This window comes from Phyllobates terribilis, unplaced genomic scaffold (genome assembly GCF_046119375.1).
Source record: "Phyllobates terribilis strain yellow unplaced genomic scaffold, ASM4611937v1 Scaffold_5__5_contigs__length_657084704, whole genome shotgun sequence".
Classification (NCBI taxonomy): Eukaryota; Metazoa; Chordata; class Amphibia; order Anura; family Dendrobatidae; genus Phyllobates; species Phyllobates terribilis.
The window spans coordinates 250,098,315-250,118,017 of record NW_027362765.1 but is presented as its reverse complement, the minus strand read 5'-3'; the positions used below and the strand labels follow the sequence as shown (position 1 = coordinate 250,118,017).

Here is a 19,703-nt window from a genome sequence, read left to right as displayed (position 1 = left end):
CTGAAGCCAACGATCTCCTGCAATAAAAGAAAAATAATAAACCAACCTCATCCTTACCTTTCCATGGTTCCCACGACAGCTTCAGCTCTGCTACATTGAGATGACAGGCTGGACCGCAGCAGAACGCTGCCATCCAGCCTGTCATGCCGCAGACACTGAGAAGCGCAGGCATGCTTGCGCTCCTCAGTGTCTCTCTGTGACGGCATAAAGATGAGCCGAGGTCATGTCCAATGATCTCGGCTCACCTCATGCACGTCACTGACAGCGTGGGAAAATTCTCACGCTGAAGTGCTGAGTGCAGGAGAATTCTCCCACGCTGTCAGTGACGTGCATGAGGTGAGCTCATGTCCAATGAACTCAGCTCACCTCATGCACCTCACTGACAGCGTGGGAAAATTCTCCTGCACTCAGCGCTTCAGCGTGAGAATTCTCCCACGCTGTAAGTGACGTGCATGAGGTGAGCCGAGTTCATTGGACATGACCTCGGCTCATCTTTATGCCGTCACAGAGAGACAATGCGGAGCGCAAGCAAGCCTGCTCTTCTCAGTGTCTGCGGGATGACAGGCTGGATGGCGGCGTTCTGCTGCGGTCCAGCCTGTCATCTCGATGTAGCAGAGCTGAAGCTGTCGTGGGAACCATGGAAAGGTAAGGATGAGGTTGCTTTATTATTTTATTTTTATTACAGGAGATCGTTGGCTTCAGCTGGAATGGGCGTGATGGTAAGTATGGTTTAATTTAGAACAATAAAGAATTGTGTCTTTATTTCAATTAAAGGACTTTATTCTGGGTGTTTGTGTTTTTTTTAACTTTGACTATGGGGTTAGTAATGGGGGTGTCTTATAGACGCCTCTCCATTACTAACCTGGGCTTGATGTCAGCTGGCATTATAAGCTGACATCAACCCCAGCCCTATTACCCCCTGCCACCGCACCAGGGCAGCGTGGAAGAGCGAGGCTAAGTGCCAGAATTGGCGCATCCTATGAATGCGCCATTTCTGGGGCGGCTGACGGCTGGTGTTTCTAGCCTGGGAGGGGGCCAATATTCATGGCTCCCTTCCTGGGCTATTAATATCAGCCCCCAGCTGTCTGCCTAGCCTTTGCTAGCTATTAAATTAGGGGGGACCCCACGTCATTTTTTTGGGGGGGTCCCCCATTTTAATAGCTAGTAAAGGCTATGTATTCAGCTGGGGGCTGATATTAGTAGCCTGGGAAGCTCCGTGGGTATTACCCCCTTCCCAGGCTTCAAACATCTGCCCCAGCTGTCTGCTTAACCTCCGCTAGAGCCTAAAATTAAGGGGAACCCCACGCCAATTTTTTTAATAATAAATCCTTTATTTTAATACTAAATGACAAGTACAGTAACCAACACTATCACTGTACTTCATATATATGTGACTGACATGTTTCTATCTATCTAATCTATGTGTGAAGCTCTATTCTGTCTGTTATAAATTGTCGGGTACAGATGCTGAATTGCCGGCCGGCTTTCTTAAAGAGACAGTGCATGAAAACACTATTATTTTTTTTAATAAATCCTTTACACTAAATGACAAGTACAGTAAGCAACACTGTCACTGTACTTCATATATATGTGACTGACATGTTTCTATCTATCTAATCTATGTGTGATTCTCTATTCCTTCTATTCTAAATTGTCGGGTACAGATGCTGAATTGCCGGCCGGCTTTTTTAAAGAGACGGTGCATGAAAACACTATTATTTTTTTTGATAAATCCTTTACGCTAAATGACAAGTACAGTAAGCAGCACTTTCACTGTACTTCATATATATGTGGCTGACATGTTTCTATCTATCTAATCTATGTGTGATGCTCTATTCTTTCGGTTCTAAATTGTCGGGTACCGGTGTATGCCGCTGCTGAATTGCCGGCTTTTCATGTTTCACTGTTGGCACTGTTCCCATCGATTTGGGCAATCACTGTAATGCCACAACCACCATGGCTGTGGCATTACAGTGAGTGGCAGACAATCCCTGCATGATTGGTGCTCTAAATAGCACCAGACATGCAGGACACGCTTTTGGTGCACGAACAGTTATCGAACATATCCTCGAACAGCCGAATTTTTTGCAAATCGTTCGGGTTCGTCGAACAACTCGAACACCGCCCAAAACAGCTCGAATTTGAGATTGGCGAACAGTTCTAGTCGAACACCGCTCATCTCTAGTATTCAGGTTCAGACAAGATCATGCCAATAATTTTAGATAATCTCTATAGTACAAGAGGACCACATATGTCCAAACAAAAACTATATACAATGTACCAAATAGTGAGAGAGTATAGCAATATATAGTATAGAGTAGATTAATAAAATAGATATTGCTGGAAAAGGACTACCTTGTCCTATTACATGCCTAGATCATTGACCTCTACCTATCAGCGGAGGTTGGCACCCTAAAAATTGTGAAATGGCGCTCCCACTACACTTCGGCTATCCCTTAATGTCCCTAGGTAGCCCTAAATAAATAATGGAGTGGGTACAAAGTTATTCGTCATATTTACCAGATGTACAGTACAGACCAAAAGTTTGGACACACTTTCTCATTTAAAGATTTTTCTGTATTTTCATGACTTTGAAAATTGCACATTCACACTGAAGGCATCAAAACTATGAATTAACACATCTGGAATTATATACTTAACAAAAAAGTGTGAAACAACTGAAAATATGTCTTATATTCTAGGTTCTTCAAAGTAGCCACCTTTTGCTTTGATGACTGCTTTGCACACTCTTGGCATTCTCTTGATGAGCTTCAAGAGGTAGTCACCGGAAATGGTTTTCACTTCACAGGTGTGCCCTTGTCAGGTTTAATAAGTGGGATTTCTTGCCTTATAAATGGGGTTGGGACCATCAGTTGTGTTGTGCAAAAGTCAGGTGGATGCACAGCTGATAGTCCTACTGAATAGACTGTTAGAATTTGTATTATGTCAAGAAAAAAGCAGCTAAGAAAAGAAAAACGAGTGGCCATCATTACTTTAAGAAATGAAGGTCAGTCAGTGCGAAAAATTGGGCAAACTTTGAAAGTGTCCCCAAGTGCAGTTGCAAAAACCATCAAGTGCTAGAAAGAAACTGGCTCACATGAGGACCGCCCCAGGAAAGGAAGACCAAGAGTCACCTCTGCTTCTGAGGATAAGTTTATCCGAGTCACCAGCCTCAAAAATCGCAGGTTAACAGCAGCTCAGATTAGAGACCAGGTCAATGCCACACAGAGTTCTAGCAGCAGACACATCTCTACAACAACTGTTAAGAAGAGACTTTGTGCAGCAGGCCTTCATGGTAAAATAGCTGCTAGGAAACCACTGCTAAGGACAGGCAACAAGCAGAAGAGACTTGTTTGGGCTAAAGAACACAATGAATGGACATTAGACCAGTAGAAATCTGTGCTTTGGTCTGATGAGTCCAAATTTGAGATCTTTGGTTGCAACCACCAGGTCTTTGTGCGACGCAGAAAAGGTGAGCGGATGGACGCTACATGCCTGGTTCCCACCGTGAAGCATGGAGGAGGAGGTGTGATGGTGTGGGGGTGCTTCGATGGTGACACTGTTGGGGATTTATTCAAAATTGAAGGCATAATGAATGAGCATGACTACCACAGCATCTTGCAGCGGCATGCTATTCCATCTGGTGTGCGTTTAGTTGGACCATCATTTATTTTTCAACAGGACAATGACCCCAAACACACCTCCAGGCCGTGTAAGGGCTATTTGACCAAGAAGGAGAGTGATGGGGTGCTACGCCAGATGACCTGGCCTCCACAGTTACCTGACCTGAACCCAATCGAGATGGTTTGGGGTGAGCTGGACCGCAGAGTGAAGGCAAAAGGGCCAACAAGTGCTAAGCATCTCTGGGAACTCCTTCAAGATTGTTGGAAGACCATTTCCGGTGGCTACCTCTTGAAGCTCATCAAGAGAATGCCAAGAGTGTGCAAAGCAGTCATCAAAGCAAAAGGTGGCTACTTTGAAGAGCCTAGAATGTAAGACATATTTTCAGTTGTTTCACACTTTTTGTTAAGTATATAGTCATGAAAATACAGAAAAATCTTTAAATGAGAAGGTGTGTCCAAACTTTTGGTCTTTACTGTACATTGATATACTATAAAGATATCCAACTGGACCGATTACACCAGCTAGGTTTCACTTTAGTATCCCCTTAATAATATGAGATACATATGATATAAGGTCTTTGACAAATAGAAAATTGTAGTACTTATCCAGACACGTGTTTTAGATAATTTTCTCTGCCTCAACGTGTTTCACCCATTGGCTCATCAGGAGGCCTGATAGCGAGATGTTAGGTCTGCTGATATCATGACCTAACATCTCACTATCAGGCCTCCTGATGAGCCAATGGGTGAAACGCGCGGAGGCAGAGAAAATTATCTAAAAGTTCATTTTATATGTTTTTAGGGGTTTACACATGTTAGCCTATGTTATTTGAGACCTCCTTTCCCATCAATATTTCAATTTATAGAACTAGTCCGCTCAGTCAACTGTATAGTGACTGCAGTGGGGTACTGCAAATTCACACTCCTGCGAATAGGCGAGCTGGCTGAGATGACTGTCAATGTTTGGCCAACAGCCATCTAATGTGTATGGCAAACTTTAGAGTATGTGCACACAGCGTCTTTTAGCCGCCGGCATACCCACATCATGTTTGAAGTAAAAGACGTTGCAGGAAAATGCTGGTGGTGTTTTCCCTGAACTGGCTTTTCTGACATTTTTTGGATATCATTCCCATCTGCACTTTTTTTTTCATTAAATTCCATATATAACATAGTGGAGGCTTCCAAGCGCAAAACACCAGAAGAAAGGTCAGGTCATTTCTTTTAGCTGCTTTACAGCTTTTGAAGCTTAGAGTGGTTAAAAGGTTACAAAAGATGGAACATTTGCACAGAAAGTCATTTTTTACATTGTTATACTAATGTTCATTCTTTTTGATGATTTTTTTAAGCACTTTCTCAGGCGGGTCCCAGGCAAAATCTGCTTAAAAAAGATGTATGCATGAACCCTTATAGGCCATGCAATACTCCCCAGGAAAATTAAATATGGAAGTATAAAGAGGCAGTAGGCAAACATAGCCTTAGGATCCTAGTGAAATATTTACATAATGGTTTTACAACAGCCAAGAGCCATAAATGCCAAACCAAAATCATAGCGTTCTGATTTTCTGATTATTTCAGGAATGTAACTCTAAAAGACTAAGGGCACTGATTCATCATTTGCAAGTTATTAAAGTAACTTTTCTTTTATTGCCTTGAGGTATTCACTGATACTTTGCACACCAGATTCTTCAAAATGGGGCAAGCAGTTCATGAATTTGGTGCAAAATCAAAAATGGTCTTTATTTTAGTATTTAACTGTTTTTTACGACTTTTCAGCACCAAAAGTCGGAAATCCTTTGAAAATTCTCAAACATACGGCAAATTGAAAGCTTATCCAGAAACTTTACTCCAGGCAGGGACTGGAACAAGATGCGCCAAAAAAATGAGACATTTATTAAAAATCATGTTTTATGAATATGTCAAAATCATCTGTTGTCGAAAAATAAAAAAGACTTAAAATAGAAAAACACTTTATAAAGTCGCACAAAATGTATAGACATTAAGGCACAAATACAAAAGTCACTAAAAAGAAGAAAATGACTCCAGAAAAGTTGAGAAACAGCAATGATAAATTGGGGCATAAGCTCCCGCGATGAACATTTGGTGAGTTTTTGACGCTGTATATTTTTGTACCTTTCACTGATTTGAAAACTCATCTGAGGACTTAATAAAATAGATAGCAGAATCAATGTTAAAGGGGTATTTCCATCTTATGCACAATGGCATAATCATGGGATATGCCATTAATGTATGGTAGAAGCTGGTACCACCAATGGGACCTGCATCTATCTACTCTCGCTGCTGTCAGTATTGTATGTTTAACACCAGCTTTGAAACTTCTTAACAGGATGCAGTGTAAATGTCATTAAGGCCACGGCCCCACTATCAGTATTTGGTCAGTATTCGGTCAGTATTTTTTCTCAGGAGTCGGAGCCAAAACAAAGTGAGGAACAATCAGAGAAAAGGTGTAATAGAAACAAGTCACCAATTCTGCATTTATCACCCACTCCTGGTTTTGGCTCCCACTCCTGAGAAAAAATACTGACCGAATACTGAAAGTGAGGCCATGGCCCAAGAGGCATTTACACTGCACGATTATCATGAACGGTTCCTAGAAACACTCATTAACGATAGTCGTGCAGTCTAAATAGGCTACCAGTCACCAGAAAAACATGCAAAATGCTCGTTCATTGGTTATGGTGTGAAATTATCTTTTGGTTTGCTCAAAAGGTCTTCATTCTCGGCAGCACATCATCCTGTGTAAACAAGACCTGTGCTGTCAAGAACAATAGCAGCCTATGTGTATTGAGCGATCCATTACATCTAAAGCATGGTCTGTCTGTGTAAACAGGCAATTAAACAATCGCTAACCAGAAAACATGTTGCTGGTTGTCTGCCGTTTGCGCATCGCATGGTGTAAATACACCTTTAGAAAGCTAAATTAATTTGATTTTGAAACATTTTTTACGTAAGGGTACCTTAAAGTTCCAGATACCCATTGCAAACTCTATAGCAAGACCCACATATGTTGTTCATACAACTACTGTCTTCAGTTGTGACAGAAAGACTTTTTTCTCCCCCATTACTGTTTCTGCAAATGCTCCTTTCAATATATAAAAAAACTGCAGCAGATTCCAAGAATGTTCTATAATCAAAATACAGTACATATTGATACTGCTCAGGCTCAGCACTTATCTTGGAATTCCCTGGGTATTCATGAGTCACCATTTATAATATTTCCAATAGGAAGGTTGTCCTATAAACTTTGCTGGCTAAAACTTTATTTAGGGATGTCTGTCCTGAGTTTCCTTTTCCTACTATTAGTTGAAAGGAAAGCACCAAATGGTCCGAAGTACTATAAAGACCTAAAGACCAGGTTATCAAACACGTAAAGTATGTATTGTACTTACAAAAGATCCATAAAAAATTGCACATCTGGCTCTCTGACTGACTCGAGTTTCGCCATAAATAGCTTAGTCTGAGACACTGTATGAAGCCATTTCCAGAGAAACTTGAGATAGGCAGATATCAACATGTTTATCTATTTGATGCATTTTTTATTGATATTTTGTAAATGCAACAAATACTGTATACTGTGTGTGATAGCTTCTATTGCTTCATTAGAGTGGGCTGCTTGGTGTTTTCCCTTCATCAGAATAGAAGGAAGTGAAAACTCAGGAAAGAAAACCAGAAACGGTCAGAGGAAAAGTATAATAGAAACATGTGCACCACTTCTGCATTGTTGGTTCATTCCTGGTTTTGGCTTACGAATACTGAGGTGTAAAACTCACCAAATACTCAACGTGTGCACGTGGCCTAATAAGCCATCTACGGCACCACATTTTATGAATGTAGAATACTACAGCATTGTGGTAGCTTTGGTCACTTCTGCAGAGGCGTCTTTATATGTATGACCTATGGCCATATGCTGCCTTGTACTGATCTGGAATGTGACAGGTTGCTCAGATAAGTGAACTAAGCCAAAAACTATGACCAATCCCACTTTTATGACAGCCACAAATGTCGAGAATAGGATTAATGTGCAGGAACATACTTCTTTCGTGCATAGATGAGAACTAGGAAACTGTTGTAACTCATGACCATGATGTTATGTGGTGTTATTTGTGACTCGCCCCCTGGGCCGTGGGGCACTCGGATCCGGGCAATAGGGGGAACGATGGGAGTAGTAGTGGCAACCCGGTTCCGTGGCTCAGGGTGGTCAGGCCAGTGGTAGTCCGTTATATTGATTATGTCCGACTACGCCACCCGTGGATTGCGGTTATTAGGAACCGCCGCTGCATGCAGACCTCTGGGGCTGATGAGGTGTGCAGCTATGGTAGTGTGACTCCCCACAGGAAGAGTGCGGCCCCAGGGCAGTATAGTGGATGGTGGGAGTGATGGTAGTGAGAGTCCCAGTGCTGATAATGCTGGAGGAGCAAGGAGCACACAGACAACAAGTTGCAGTCCAGGGTCTTTACTGAAACAGGTAAACTGACCCATAAACAGTCCCGGCTAGGAGGGGACCTGGATGTCTGAGAGCAACGGGGAAATTGGCCCTGGTCAGGGTGAGGGTGTAGGCCTACCGTGCTTTCTGCGCTCCTTCTGGCTAACAGCCCACGTTTCCGAGCTTTCCGTGCTTTCTCGCCTGTATGGCCTGCGACGTGGGTTCCTTTCTGCTCCCAGCCTTGTACGGCTTTACTGGTCCCTTCGGTTGTGGCAGGGCCTCCAGGCTTCTTAGGCCAAGGAATGTACAGTCCCTTGCGGACTGGTTCTCTGCTGGGGGATGTGGAATCCTTCCAGCCTCAGACACCAAAGTCTGGTAAAATGAAGTCTTTTCTCTGCCAAGACAGGCTCTCTTCGCCTCTTGTCTCTGGCTGGTGGCTCTCTCCTACTGCCACACTTCCTCTTAGGTTACAATGCAACTTTCTGTCCCTGCTCCACTCTGGGACACGTCTCAGAGCTGAGACAGGCAATCCAGTTCCTCCTAACCCTGCCCTCAGTACCAGCTTTTATAGGGGCAGCCTGCTCCCCCTACTGGCCTGAGACAGGAGGCATTGCATGCTAAAGTTCCCCTGACCAGAGAACCTCCCCCTTGCTCTCAGACACAGCTTTAATTACACTTGTGGCATCCAGGTAGGGTGACACATTCCCCCCTAGTGAAATTTAGTACTCCGGGACTAAACAGTAAACAAAGATAATATGCATAACAATAAAACATTAATAGACAGATGACGCACAAATTGAGTTCTTAAGGTCACAGCGTGGTCTGTGACCGGGTGTCCATATCACCAAAACAACGGGGAGCCTTAACCAGGTGGGGGTCTGTCCTACCCCAAGTCCTTCACAGTCTTAGTTCATTCCTGGGTTAAGCTCAGAACGCAGTCCATACAAGGTCCCGGTTATAAAAAGTCCATAACCTTTGAGTCCTTACGGTAGCTGCAAGAAACTGAAACAGAGTGTTACCAAACATGCATGTAACTTTGCAAACGATTCAACATTTGGCAACAGGGTTATTTACAATTTAGTGCACCCTATATTCTCCAGCGAGTGGGTATCTGTCCCTTTGTGCTCCTGGTTGACCTACGTAGCCCACTGTCTGGTGGTGGACCAACCTGGCTTTCCCCACTAGCGTTAGGGGTACAGCTACCAGCTGGGTGTACAGGTAGGGCAAGCAGCTGTCTGCGGGTCCTTTGGCTTACCGCAGGCATGGCAGGCTCACTGTCAGCAGAGGGTTGACTCTCCTGGGCTGCTGGTACAGGCTCTTCTGCCTCTGGAACCGCTTGCTCCTCTTCACCTTCCGGCTCTGGTGTTGGTTGTTGCTGGGCCGGTTGCAGGAAATGCAGGACGGGTACCACTATGGCATCATTTATGCGAGTCCAGGACTGAGGGAACTCTCCGAAAACGGTGCTGATCATTTCTTCCTTGTCCTCTGCGGGTTCAAGGTCACTCTGATCCTCTTCTGCACTGCGGAGTTGCTCGGGGCACCTTTTGAGGTGGTCTCTGGAGACGACACTAGTGGTTTCTCCTCCGTCCTTGGTGATCACGCACACCTTTGGGTTGTCGTGGTCAGACTGCAGTACGGTGTAGGGTTCCCTTTCCCACTGGTCGTCCAACTTATGTAGCCTTCTTTTTCGCTTTAGGACTTGCTCACCAGGTTCTAGGGGACTAGCAGGGGCGTGTTGATTGAAGAGTCTTTCTTGCTTCTCTCTCACCTGGGCCAGGCTCTTCTCCACACTCTCCTGTACCTTCTTGTACTGCAGTTGCCTTTCCGTATCCCAGTCCGCATCCGGGGAGGTGTCCTCAGGTATTAGGACTCCCATCTCCAGGTCTACGGGCAGCTTACCTGGTCTAGCTCGCATCAGGTAAGCCGGGGTGCAGTTTGTAGCGTTCACCGGGATATTGTTGTACATGTCTACCAGGTCCGGCAATTTTTCTGGCCACAGGCTGCGTTCCTCCAGGGGCAACGTCTTCAGGAGATCAATGACTATATTGTTCATCTTCTCACACATCCCGTTGGTTTGGGGGTGGTAAGGCGTTGTCCGAATCTTCTTACAGCCATAGAGGTTGCAGAACTCCTGGAAGATTTCAGCCTCGAACGTTGGACCCTGGTCTGTCAGGACCTGTTCCGGATACCTGTGTGGACGGCAGAAATATTGCTGGAAGGCTCTGGCCGCTGTTTGGGCTGTCAAGTCCTTTACCGGGACCACCACGAGAAAACGGGAATAGTGGTCCACGATTGTCAGGGCATAGATGTATCCAGACCGGCTTGGAGCCAATTTGACGTGGTCCAGAGCTACCAGCTCAAGAGGCTGTGTGGTGACGATGGGCCTCAAGGGTGTCTTCTGGCTGGTACGGTCCTTCCTCCTTAGGTGACAAGGGCCACAGTCTCTGCACCATTTTTCCACAGCTCCTCTCATGCCGACCCAAAAGAACCTTCCTCTTAGTAGGAACTCCAGTTTCTTCCAACCGAAGTGTCCCGCTCTGTCATGGTAAGCCCCCAGGACCATAGCTGCATCTCGCCTTGGGACCACGACTTTCCAGGTCAGCTCGTGCGTCCGGTGGTTAACAATCCTTCTGCACAACTTGCCTTCGTAGAGGGACAGCTTGCTCTTCTCCTTCCATAGCTGCTTGGCTTCCTCTGGGGCATCTGGATCTAGGCGGGCGTCTTCCCGGGTCAGCAGATCTTTCACCAGGCGGACTGCAGGGTCACTATCTTGGGTCTCGGCCCAGCTGTGGTGAGGTAGGGGATTCATCATCACAGTTGTTAGATCCTCCTCCTTCACGCGGTGAGAGTGTTGAGCGGCTCCATACCGGTGAAACGCGGGGAGTTCTACCTCTTCCAGTTCTTCTGGGTCTTCGTCACCTTCAGGTAAGTGAGGCATTCTTGATAGGGTGTCCGCGTTGGCGTTGGTTTTGCCTGCCCGGTACTTGATCACGAAGTCATAGTTGGAGAGACGGGCCATCCACCGCTGTTCCAGGGCACCCAGTCTTGCATTGTCCAGGTGTGTCAACGGGTTGTTGTCCGTGTACACGGTGAACTTTGCGGAGGCCAGGTAATGCTTGAAGCGTTCCGTCACGGCCCACACCACCGCCAAGAATTCTAGCTTGAAGGAGCTGTAATTCTCCGGGTTCCTCTCGGTGGGCCTCAGCTTCCGGCTGGCGTATGCGATCACCCTTTCTCTGCCCTGTTGGTTTTGGGACAGTACGGCTCCCAGTCCCACATTACTGGCATCTGTGTGGAGAATGAAAGGCTGGCCGTAATCAGGGTAGGCCAGGATCTCATCCCCCGTGAGGGCCAACTTTAGCTGGCGGAAGGACTCCTCTTCCGGTTTATCCCACTTGAAGGGTGGCTTTTGACTTCTGGACTTAGACTGTCCGATCAGGAGGTCCTGCATTGGAGCTGCCATCTTGGTAAACCTGGGGATGAACCTTCGGTAGTAGCCTACCAATCCGAGAAACTGTCTCACCTCTTTGATGTTCGAGGGGCTTGGCCAGCTCTTGATTGCCGTGACCTTGTCAGGATCGGGGGCCACTCCTTCCGCGCTTACCACGTGCCCTAGGTACTGGACCTTTGGTTTCAGCAGGTGGCACTTTGATGGTTTCACCTTCAGGCCATAGCCTGCCAGGGCTTCGAACACCTCGGCCAGGTGCTTTAGGTGGTCCTCGTAGGTCTTCGAATAGACGATCACGTCGTCCAGGTAAAGGAGGACCGTCTCGAAGTTTCGGTGCCCTAGACAGCATTCCATCAGCCGCTGGAAGGTCCCTGGTGCGTTGCAGAGCCCGAAAGGCATACAGTTGAATTCGCTCAGTCCCATCGGGGTGGTGAAGGCGGTCTTCTCCTTGTCAGCCTCTGCCACAGGAACCTGCCAGTACCCGCTAGTAAGGTCCAAAGTAGAAAAGAAGTTAGCAGATTTTAGTGCGGCTAAAGACTCTTCTATTCTAGGCAGCGGATATGCGTCTTTGTGGGTGATACGGTTGATTTGTCTATAGTCCACGCACATTCTCATGGTGCCGTCTTTCTTTTTGACCAGAACCAAAGGGGCTGCCCAGGGGCTACAGCTGTCTCTAATGACCCCAGCTTCTTTCATCTCCCTTAGCATACCCTTGGCGTTCTGATAATGTGCAGGGGGTACAGGTCTGTGCCTCTCTTTTATTGGTGGGTGGCTCCCTGTGGGGATGTGGTGTTCTATCCCTTTTACTCTGCCGAAGTCTAGCGGGTGCTTACTAAAGACTCTCTCGTACTCCCGTACCACCCGGTAGACTCCTTGTTTTTGGTGCAGGGGAGTGGAGTCAGCACCCACGTGGAGTTTCTGGCACCAGTCCTCCTTTTGTTTCTGGGAGCCATTACCCTCCGCCTGTGGAGATGGAGGCAAGGGTTCCACTGCCCTGAGAGCTTGGTGTTCGACGACAAACAGTTTGGCGAGTGTAGCGTACCTGGGTAAGTGTACTTCCCTCTCCCCAATGTTGAGGATGCGGACGGGCACCCTCCCATGACGGACATCAACCACCCCCCGGGCTGTCAAAATGGTGGGCCTGCTGTCTGAGTACACGGGTTCTACCATGGCTTGGTAGTCTCTACCTCTCAACCCGATTGCAGTCCGACACCAGATCATCATTTCACTTTTGGGAGGCATGGAAATGGGGAATGGATCACTGAGTCTTACGCTACCGATCTCACCACCAGACAGTTCTACCTGCTGCCGTCTCATCAGGGCTTTTATCTCCTTGTTGAGGACTCTCTGTTGGCTGGAACTAGCATTCACCGCCACCTGTTGTAGAATTACAATTACTTCTGAAAGACAATTTTCAATTATGTTAGTACCCACAGTTATTTTAGGGTGACTTTCATGACGGTCAATGTCCACAATAATCACTCCCTGTGCCGGCAGTTCAACTTTACCAATTTTAATGGTCATCTCCTTGAACCCCATCTGCGGCACGGGTAAGCCATTACTGGCGATGATGCTCAAGTTACTGTCTGGATACCGTGTGATATCAGCATCAGTCCAATACTGCTTAAAAAGTACATAAGGGATTGTGGTTACTTGCGACCCAGTATCCAGCAAGGCGCTCATGGGGATACCGTCCAGCACCACGGGTAAAACCGGGCGCCCCCCAACGTACTTATCACGCCAATTATAAGGGCCTGGTGATCTTATGCCTGGGGGTCGGCCCTCTGCCCCAGGTTGGACCCGTTTAAATTACAGTACCTGGAAATGTGTCCGGGCTGGTTGCATCGACGGCAAATGGGCTGTCCATCCTCTGCGTAGCGGTCTGTGGGCCTCCCTCGGAACGACGGGATCCTCCTCTGTCGACGCCATGGGACATCCTCCGGACTTGAAGCCAGCTTGATGGGTCTTGACGGGTCCACTTGCAACGCCTGGACGGTCTTGGTCAACGCCGCGACGCTCCTGGTCAGCTCCTGGACTTGGTGGTGCAGGCCTTTCGACGGGGCTTGGTTCAGGGCCTGTGCATCACCCTCCACGGAGTCCATAGAGGAGGGCGCCGCCTCCTGGTGGTAGGTGATAGCAGGGCGCCGGGGGTTCATAGCGCCACTGGTTGCAGATTCACGGAGCACCCTCATGGCCCTGTCCTTAAATTGGGCAAAGGTCAGGTCGGGGTTCTGGAAGAACATGAGGCGCAGCTGGGCCCTGTGGGCGCTGGACAGCAGACCCTCTATGAATTGTTCTGTTAGCAGCTTATCGGTTTCCTGCACACTGCCAGGGTCAGTTTGTTGAATAGCCCTCAAGGCTTCCTGCAGATTTAGGGCATAGTCTCTGATGCTGTCCTGTGCCCGCTGCTTACATCCATAGAACCTCATTTTAATTTCAGCGGAGGTACGTGTATCAAAGGTACCCCGCAGCCGGGCCAGAATACCCTTCACAGTCCCTTTCTCCTCAATGGGCCATGATTTTACCTCCCTTTGGGCTGCGCCAGTTAACTGCCCTGTCAATATGCTGACCTTCTGTTCCTCTGTCAGGGGTAAACTTGGAACAAACTATACAGTCTTTCCTTGAAGTCAGTTAGGGCATGGGGCTCCCCTGAGTATTTGGGCAGCCAGGCCGCTCCAGGGATGTAGGGCAAGGAAAAGGGCATCACCGCTGCTGCAGCTGCGTTGGTGGTAGTGGGCGCCTCTGTGTCCGACATCTTCCTCCCCCCCTAGTGAAGTGTGGCCTACCTTCCGACGATCCTCTTCTGTAGGCCGCGGCTCCGCTGCTGCTCTGGACGAGGACCTGGCGTCGCACTCCGATGACGTCAGCGTCGCTCTCTCTCCCTTCCAGGACCTTGCGCAGCGTCGGTGCGTGGGGCGGAGCTTCGGATCTCGCGCGGTTTTGACGTCCACGCCCCTCTTCTTCCCGCGCGGCGTCCTGAAGATGGCGTCCGATGGCGGGAAGACGGCAGAAGACGGCGGGAAACGGTCCAAGATGGCGTCTGATGGCGGGAATCGGCTCCGGATGGCGGGAAAAGACTCCGGACGGCGGGAAACTTCGCCACAGGTAAGTTACAAAAGTCTTTTTCAGGCACGCAGTACCCGGTGGTTGCGGGCACGAAATCCTGCCGACTACGCCAAAGCTGACTCGCCCCCTGGGCCGTGGGGCACTCGGATCCGGGCAATAGGGGGAACGATGGGAGTAGTAGTGGCAACCCGGTTCCGTGGCTCAGGGTGGTCAGGCCAGTGGTAGTCCGTTATATTGATTATGTCCGACTACGCCACCCGTGGATTGCGGTTATTAGGAACCGCCGCTGCATGCAGACCGCTGGGGCTGATGAGGTGTGCAGCTATGGTAGTGTGACTCCCCACGGGAAGAGTGCGGCCCCAGGGCAGTATAGTGGATGGTGGGAGTGATGGTAGTGAGAGTCCCAGTGCTGATAGTGCTGGAGGAGCAAGGAGCACACAGACAACAAGTTGCAGTCCAGGGTCTTTACTGAAACAGGTAAACTGACCCATAAACAGTCCCGGCTAGGAGGGGACCTGGATGTCTGAGAGCAACGGGGAAATTGGCCCTGGTCAGGGTGAGGGTGTAGGCCTACCGTGCTTTCTGCGCTCCTTCTGGCTATCTCCTTCTTATAGGGTAACAGCCCACGTTTCCGAGCTTTCCGTGCTTTCTCGCCTGTATGGCCTGCGACGTGGGTTCCTTTCTGCTCCCAGCCTTGTACGGCTTTACTGGTCCCTTCGGTTGTGGCAGGGCCTCCAGGCTTCTTAGGCCAAGGAATGTACAGTCCCTTGCGGACTGGTTCTCTGCTGGGGGATGTGGAATCCTTCCAGCCTCAGACACCAAAGTCTGGTAAAATGAAGTCTTTTCTCTGCCAAGACAGGCTCTCTTCGCCTCTTGTCTCTGGCTTGTGGCTTTCTCCTACTGCCACACTTCCTCTTAGGTTACAATGCAACTTTCTGTCCCTGCTCCACTCTGGGACACGTCTCAGAGCTGAGACAGGCAATCCAGTTCCTCCTAACCCTGCCCTCAGTACCAGCTTTTATAGGGGCAGCCTGCTCCCCCTACTGGCCTGAGACAGGAGGCATTGCATGCTAAAGTTCCCCTGACCAGAGAACCTCCCCCTTGCTCTCAGACACAGCTTTAATTACACTTGTGGCATCCAGGTAGGGTGACACATTTGATTTTACCATTGTAATATCATTTGTTTTATTTGCTTATATAGCGCGATTAATTTCCACAGCGTTTTACAGACATTATCATTTTACCATAGCCATTATATATTAAAATATCTTAGCATTTTTATGTTAGTAAAATTTCATCTACAGGCAGGGAAATTGCAATAGGGTACAGCAATAATGTATTTTTTAACCCAAAATTTGCCCAGTAACTACTATATAAAGTAAGAGTTCAATATACAGTACAGACCAAAAGTTTGGAGACACCTTCTCATTTAAAGATTTTTCTGTATTTTCATGACTTTGAAAATTGTACATTCACACTGAAGGCATCAAAACTATGAATTAATACATGTGGAATTATATACTTAACAAAAAAGTGTGAAACAACTGAAAATATGTCTTATATTCTAGGTTTTTCAAAGTAGCCACCTTTTGCTTTAATGACTGCTTTGCACACTCTTGGCATTCTCTTGATGAGCTTCAAGAGGTAGTCACCGGAAATGGTTTTCACTTCACAGGTGTGGACTGTCAGGTTTAATAAGTGGGATTTCTTGCCTTATAAATGGGGTTGGGACCATCAGTTGTGTTGTGCAGAAGTCAGGTGGATACACAGCTGATAGTCCTACTGAATAGACTGTTAGAATTTGTATTATGGCAAGAAAAAAGCAGCTAAGTAAAGAAAAATGAGTGGCCTTCATTACTTTAAGAAATGAAGGTCAGTCAGTCCCAAAAATTGGGCAAACTTTGAAAGTGTCCCCAAGTGCAGTTGCAAAAACCATCAAGTGCTACAAAGAAACTGGCTCACATGAGGACTGCCCCAGGAAAGGAAGACCAAGAGTCACCTCTGCTTCTGAGGATAAGTTTATCCGAGTCACCAGCCTCAGAAAACGCAGGTTAACAGCAGCTCAGATTAGAGACCAGGTCAATGCCACACAGAGTTCTAGCAGCAGACACATCTCTACAACAACTGTTAAGAGGAGACTTTGTGCAGCAGGCCTTCATGGTAAAATAGCTGCTAGGAAACCACTGCTAAGGACAGGCAACAAGCAGAAGAGACTTGTTTGGGCTAAAGAACACAAGGAATGGACATTAGACCAGTGGAAATCTGTGCTTTGGTCTGATGAGTTCAAATTTGAGATCTTTGGTTCCAACCACCGTGTCTTTGTGCGACGCAGAAAAGGTGAACAGATGGACTCTACATGCCTGGTTCCCACCGTGAAGCATGGAGGAGGAGGTGTGATGGTGTGGGGGTGCTTTGCTGGTGACACTGTTGGGGATTTATTCAAAATTGAAGGCATACTGAACCAGCATGGCTACCACAGCATCTTGCAGGGGCATGCTATTCCATCTGGTTTGCGTTTAGTTGGACCATCATTTAATTTTCATCAGGACAATGACCCCAAACACACCTCCAGGCTGTGTAAGGGCTATTTGACCAAGAAGGAAAGTGATGAGGTGCTAGGCCAGATGACCTGGCCTCCACAGTCACCAGACCTGAACCCAATCGAGATGGTTTGGGGTGAGCTGGACCGCAGAGTGAAGGCAAAAGGGCCAACAAGTGCTAAGCATCTCTGGAAACTCCTTCAAGATTGTTGGAAGACCATTTCCGGTGTCTACCTCTTGAAGCTCATCAAGAATGCCAAGAGTGTGCAAAGCAGTCATCAAAGCAAAAGGTGGCTACTTTGAAGAACCTAGAATATAAGACATATTTTCAGTTGTTTCACACTTTTTTGTTAAGTATATAGTTCCACATGTGTTAATTCATAGTTTTGATGCCTTCAATGTGAATGTACAATTTTCATAGTCATGAAAATACAGAAAAATCTTTAAATGAGAAGGTGTGTCCTAACTTTTGGTCTGTACTGTATAAACATGAATAAAAATGCGGAGTATATCATACTCTAAAAAGTGCTCTACTTTTTACAATTTTATAAAATCACATAAGCAGTACGTGAAAATATAATTGACATAGGCTTTGTCAGGGGGCGTCAAGCAGGGAGAATTACTCTTTGGGGTGCTGGGACTTTGTGCCAATATATCACTTTTTGCTGTGAGTGAACCTGCTGTTTAGCTCTTATATACTATTACACCTCATACGCTTTATGGTTTGCCTGATTGTTACTTATTTAGCGGTAGGTTAATACTATACTGAATAGGAATTTCATATCTTTTTTCTGCTCTATTTATTATCACTTGCATCTTTATATGGCTTGCGTTTTTATATTTTAAGGAGGCCTATTGCTTTGATTTTTCAAGTACTGCATTATTAAGTCCTACATCTCTCTTATGCCAGTTTTAATATCAAGTACTGTTTTTGTGATTTTACTAAATTGTAGCAAAAATCACATTTTAGACTATTTTGCGCTCCTCATTTGTTATTTATAGGTTTATGTAGTAATAATGTTCATGTATACATATGACTTGGCACTCAACAATCATAAAATTTGTGCTTTATTTGTGCACAATCAAAATGCAAATTTCATGATTTTTGAGCGCCAAGTTTATTTGCAACATGTTGTGGGATGGGATCTTACTTGTGCACCTACCTAAAAATACCAGGAGGGCTGTGCCTATCCTTTATAGATTTTAGAGCCCTGTGAAAAATGTAGAAAGTATATCTTGTGTGGACCACAAATGCAGTTCTTGACTTTATCAAGGGGACACACATCAGAGTCAGGCTTTTTTCATCAAATTGCTTTCTTTAAATATAGCACAAAAATGATTATATTATGGAGAGAATTGTCTACGCCAAACCTTTGTGTATATTGAAACTGCACTATTATTACTGCTTTTTCTGTATGTATGTATGGTATGTCCTAATCATGACATCAGAAGGAAACTACACCCATCATATATTGATAGTCATATCTTTAGTTTGTGGATGCCTGTAGAACATGAAGTGCAGCTATAAAATGTCAAGGATAAACTGTTTAAAGCTTTTCTCCTGTAACTCAAATTTGATGGATAAGGATAAGGACATAGCATGGAGGCAGCCTTCTCATGGAACTCTGAACCTGTACTTTGCCCTAAGTGATATAATGCTATTTTTAATAAATATTCCCCAATATTTATTGTAAAGAAATATGAATCATTTTACAATCCGGCAACACAATCACTTTTTCTTTTTTTTTTCTAAGGACCTGTCAGCGCTGGATGTGCCTGCTGAGCTTGCTTCTGTTTTGAACTCTGCCCAGGGTAAGCACAGCATTTTACTTTACAGCTTCAGATACATTGATTAGAAGGGATGGAGTCTGTTTACAGGTTACTGATTGGATGGTCGGTTCGTTCTGAGACTTGGCTTCTAATATGAGAGAAGGAGAGTGAGCTGCTCCATACACAATATGGATGTTTTTGTTTTATTTTTTGACCTTCAAACTTTTCAGAGATATTCAAATGTTTATTTTCTTTCTACGTATACAAATTATCTGTGGTTCGTGCAGTCCAATCTGTGGACAGCATGATATAGAGAAGGAGAAACTGAGCAGATTTATATATAGGTTTGTTGGAAAAGAGTCAGTATAACTGGTATTTTATTCATTGAAATCTCAGGTGACTATATGCATATGAAGTCCAGTGGGCGGTCTTACTAAGTGATTCACAGCTACGAAGGGTGTTCAATAATTTATCTATCTGGATATGAAAACTACATTTTCTGAGAAAATTGAACTTACTACTTTTCAATGTAATCCCCCTTGACTACAACTCACTTATTCCACTCTGCCTCCAGTGATCGGATGCCCTCAGAAGGAGACTTCTTACTGTTGCAAGACCCTTGTTACTGCCTCTTTGGCTGCATTATCATCAGGAAATCATTGCCCATGCCGATATTTCTTCAGGTTCCGACAGAGCAAGTAATTAGTGGGAGCCAGGTCTGGGCTGTAGGATGAATGGTTAAGCTCCATGAAGCCCCATTCCCTGATAGCAGCTTGTGATTTGTGTGACTTGTGAGCTGTTGCATTGTCGTGAAG

The 19,703-nt window shown here is 46.1% G+C and overlaps 1 protein-coding gene across 1 annotated transcript in view; it reads left to right on the top strand.

Annotated features, from left to right (window-relative positions):
* The window catches only part of LOC141272870 (unconventional myosin-XVB-like), a 112,513-nt gene that overhangs the window by 5,094 nt on the left and 87,716 nt on the right, over positions 1-19,703 (top strand). The window contains exon 3 of the mRNA XM_073684003.1: positions 18,873-18,930. Within this exon, the coding sequence (XP_073540104.1) occupies positions 18,873-18,930 (58 nt within the window). The remainder of the gene's footprint in view (positions 1-18,872; positions 18,931-19,703) is intronic.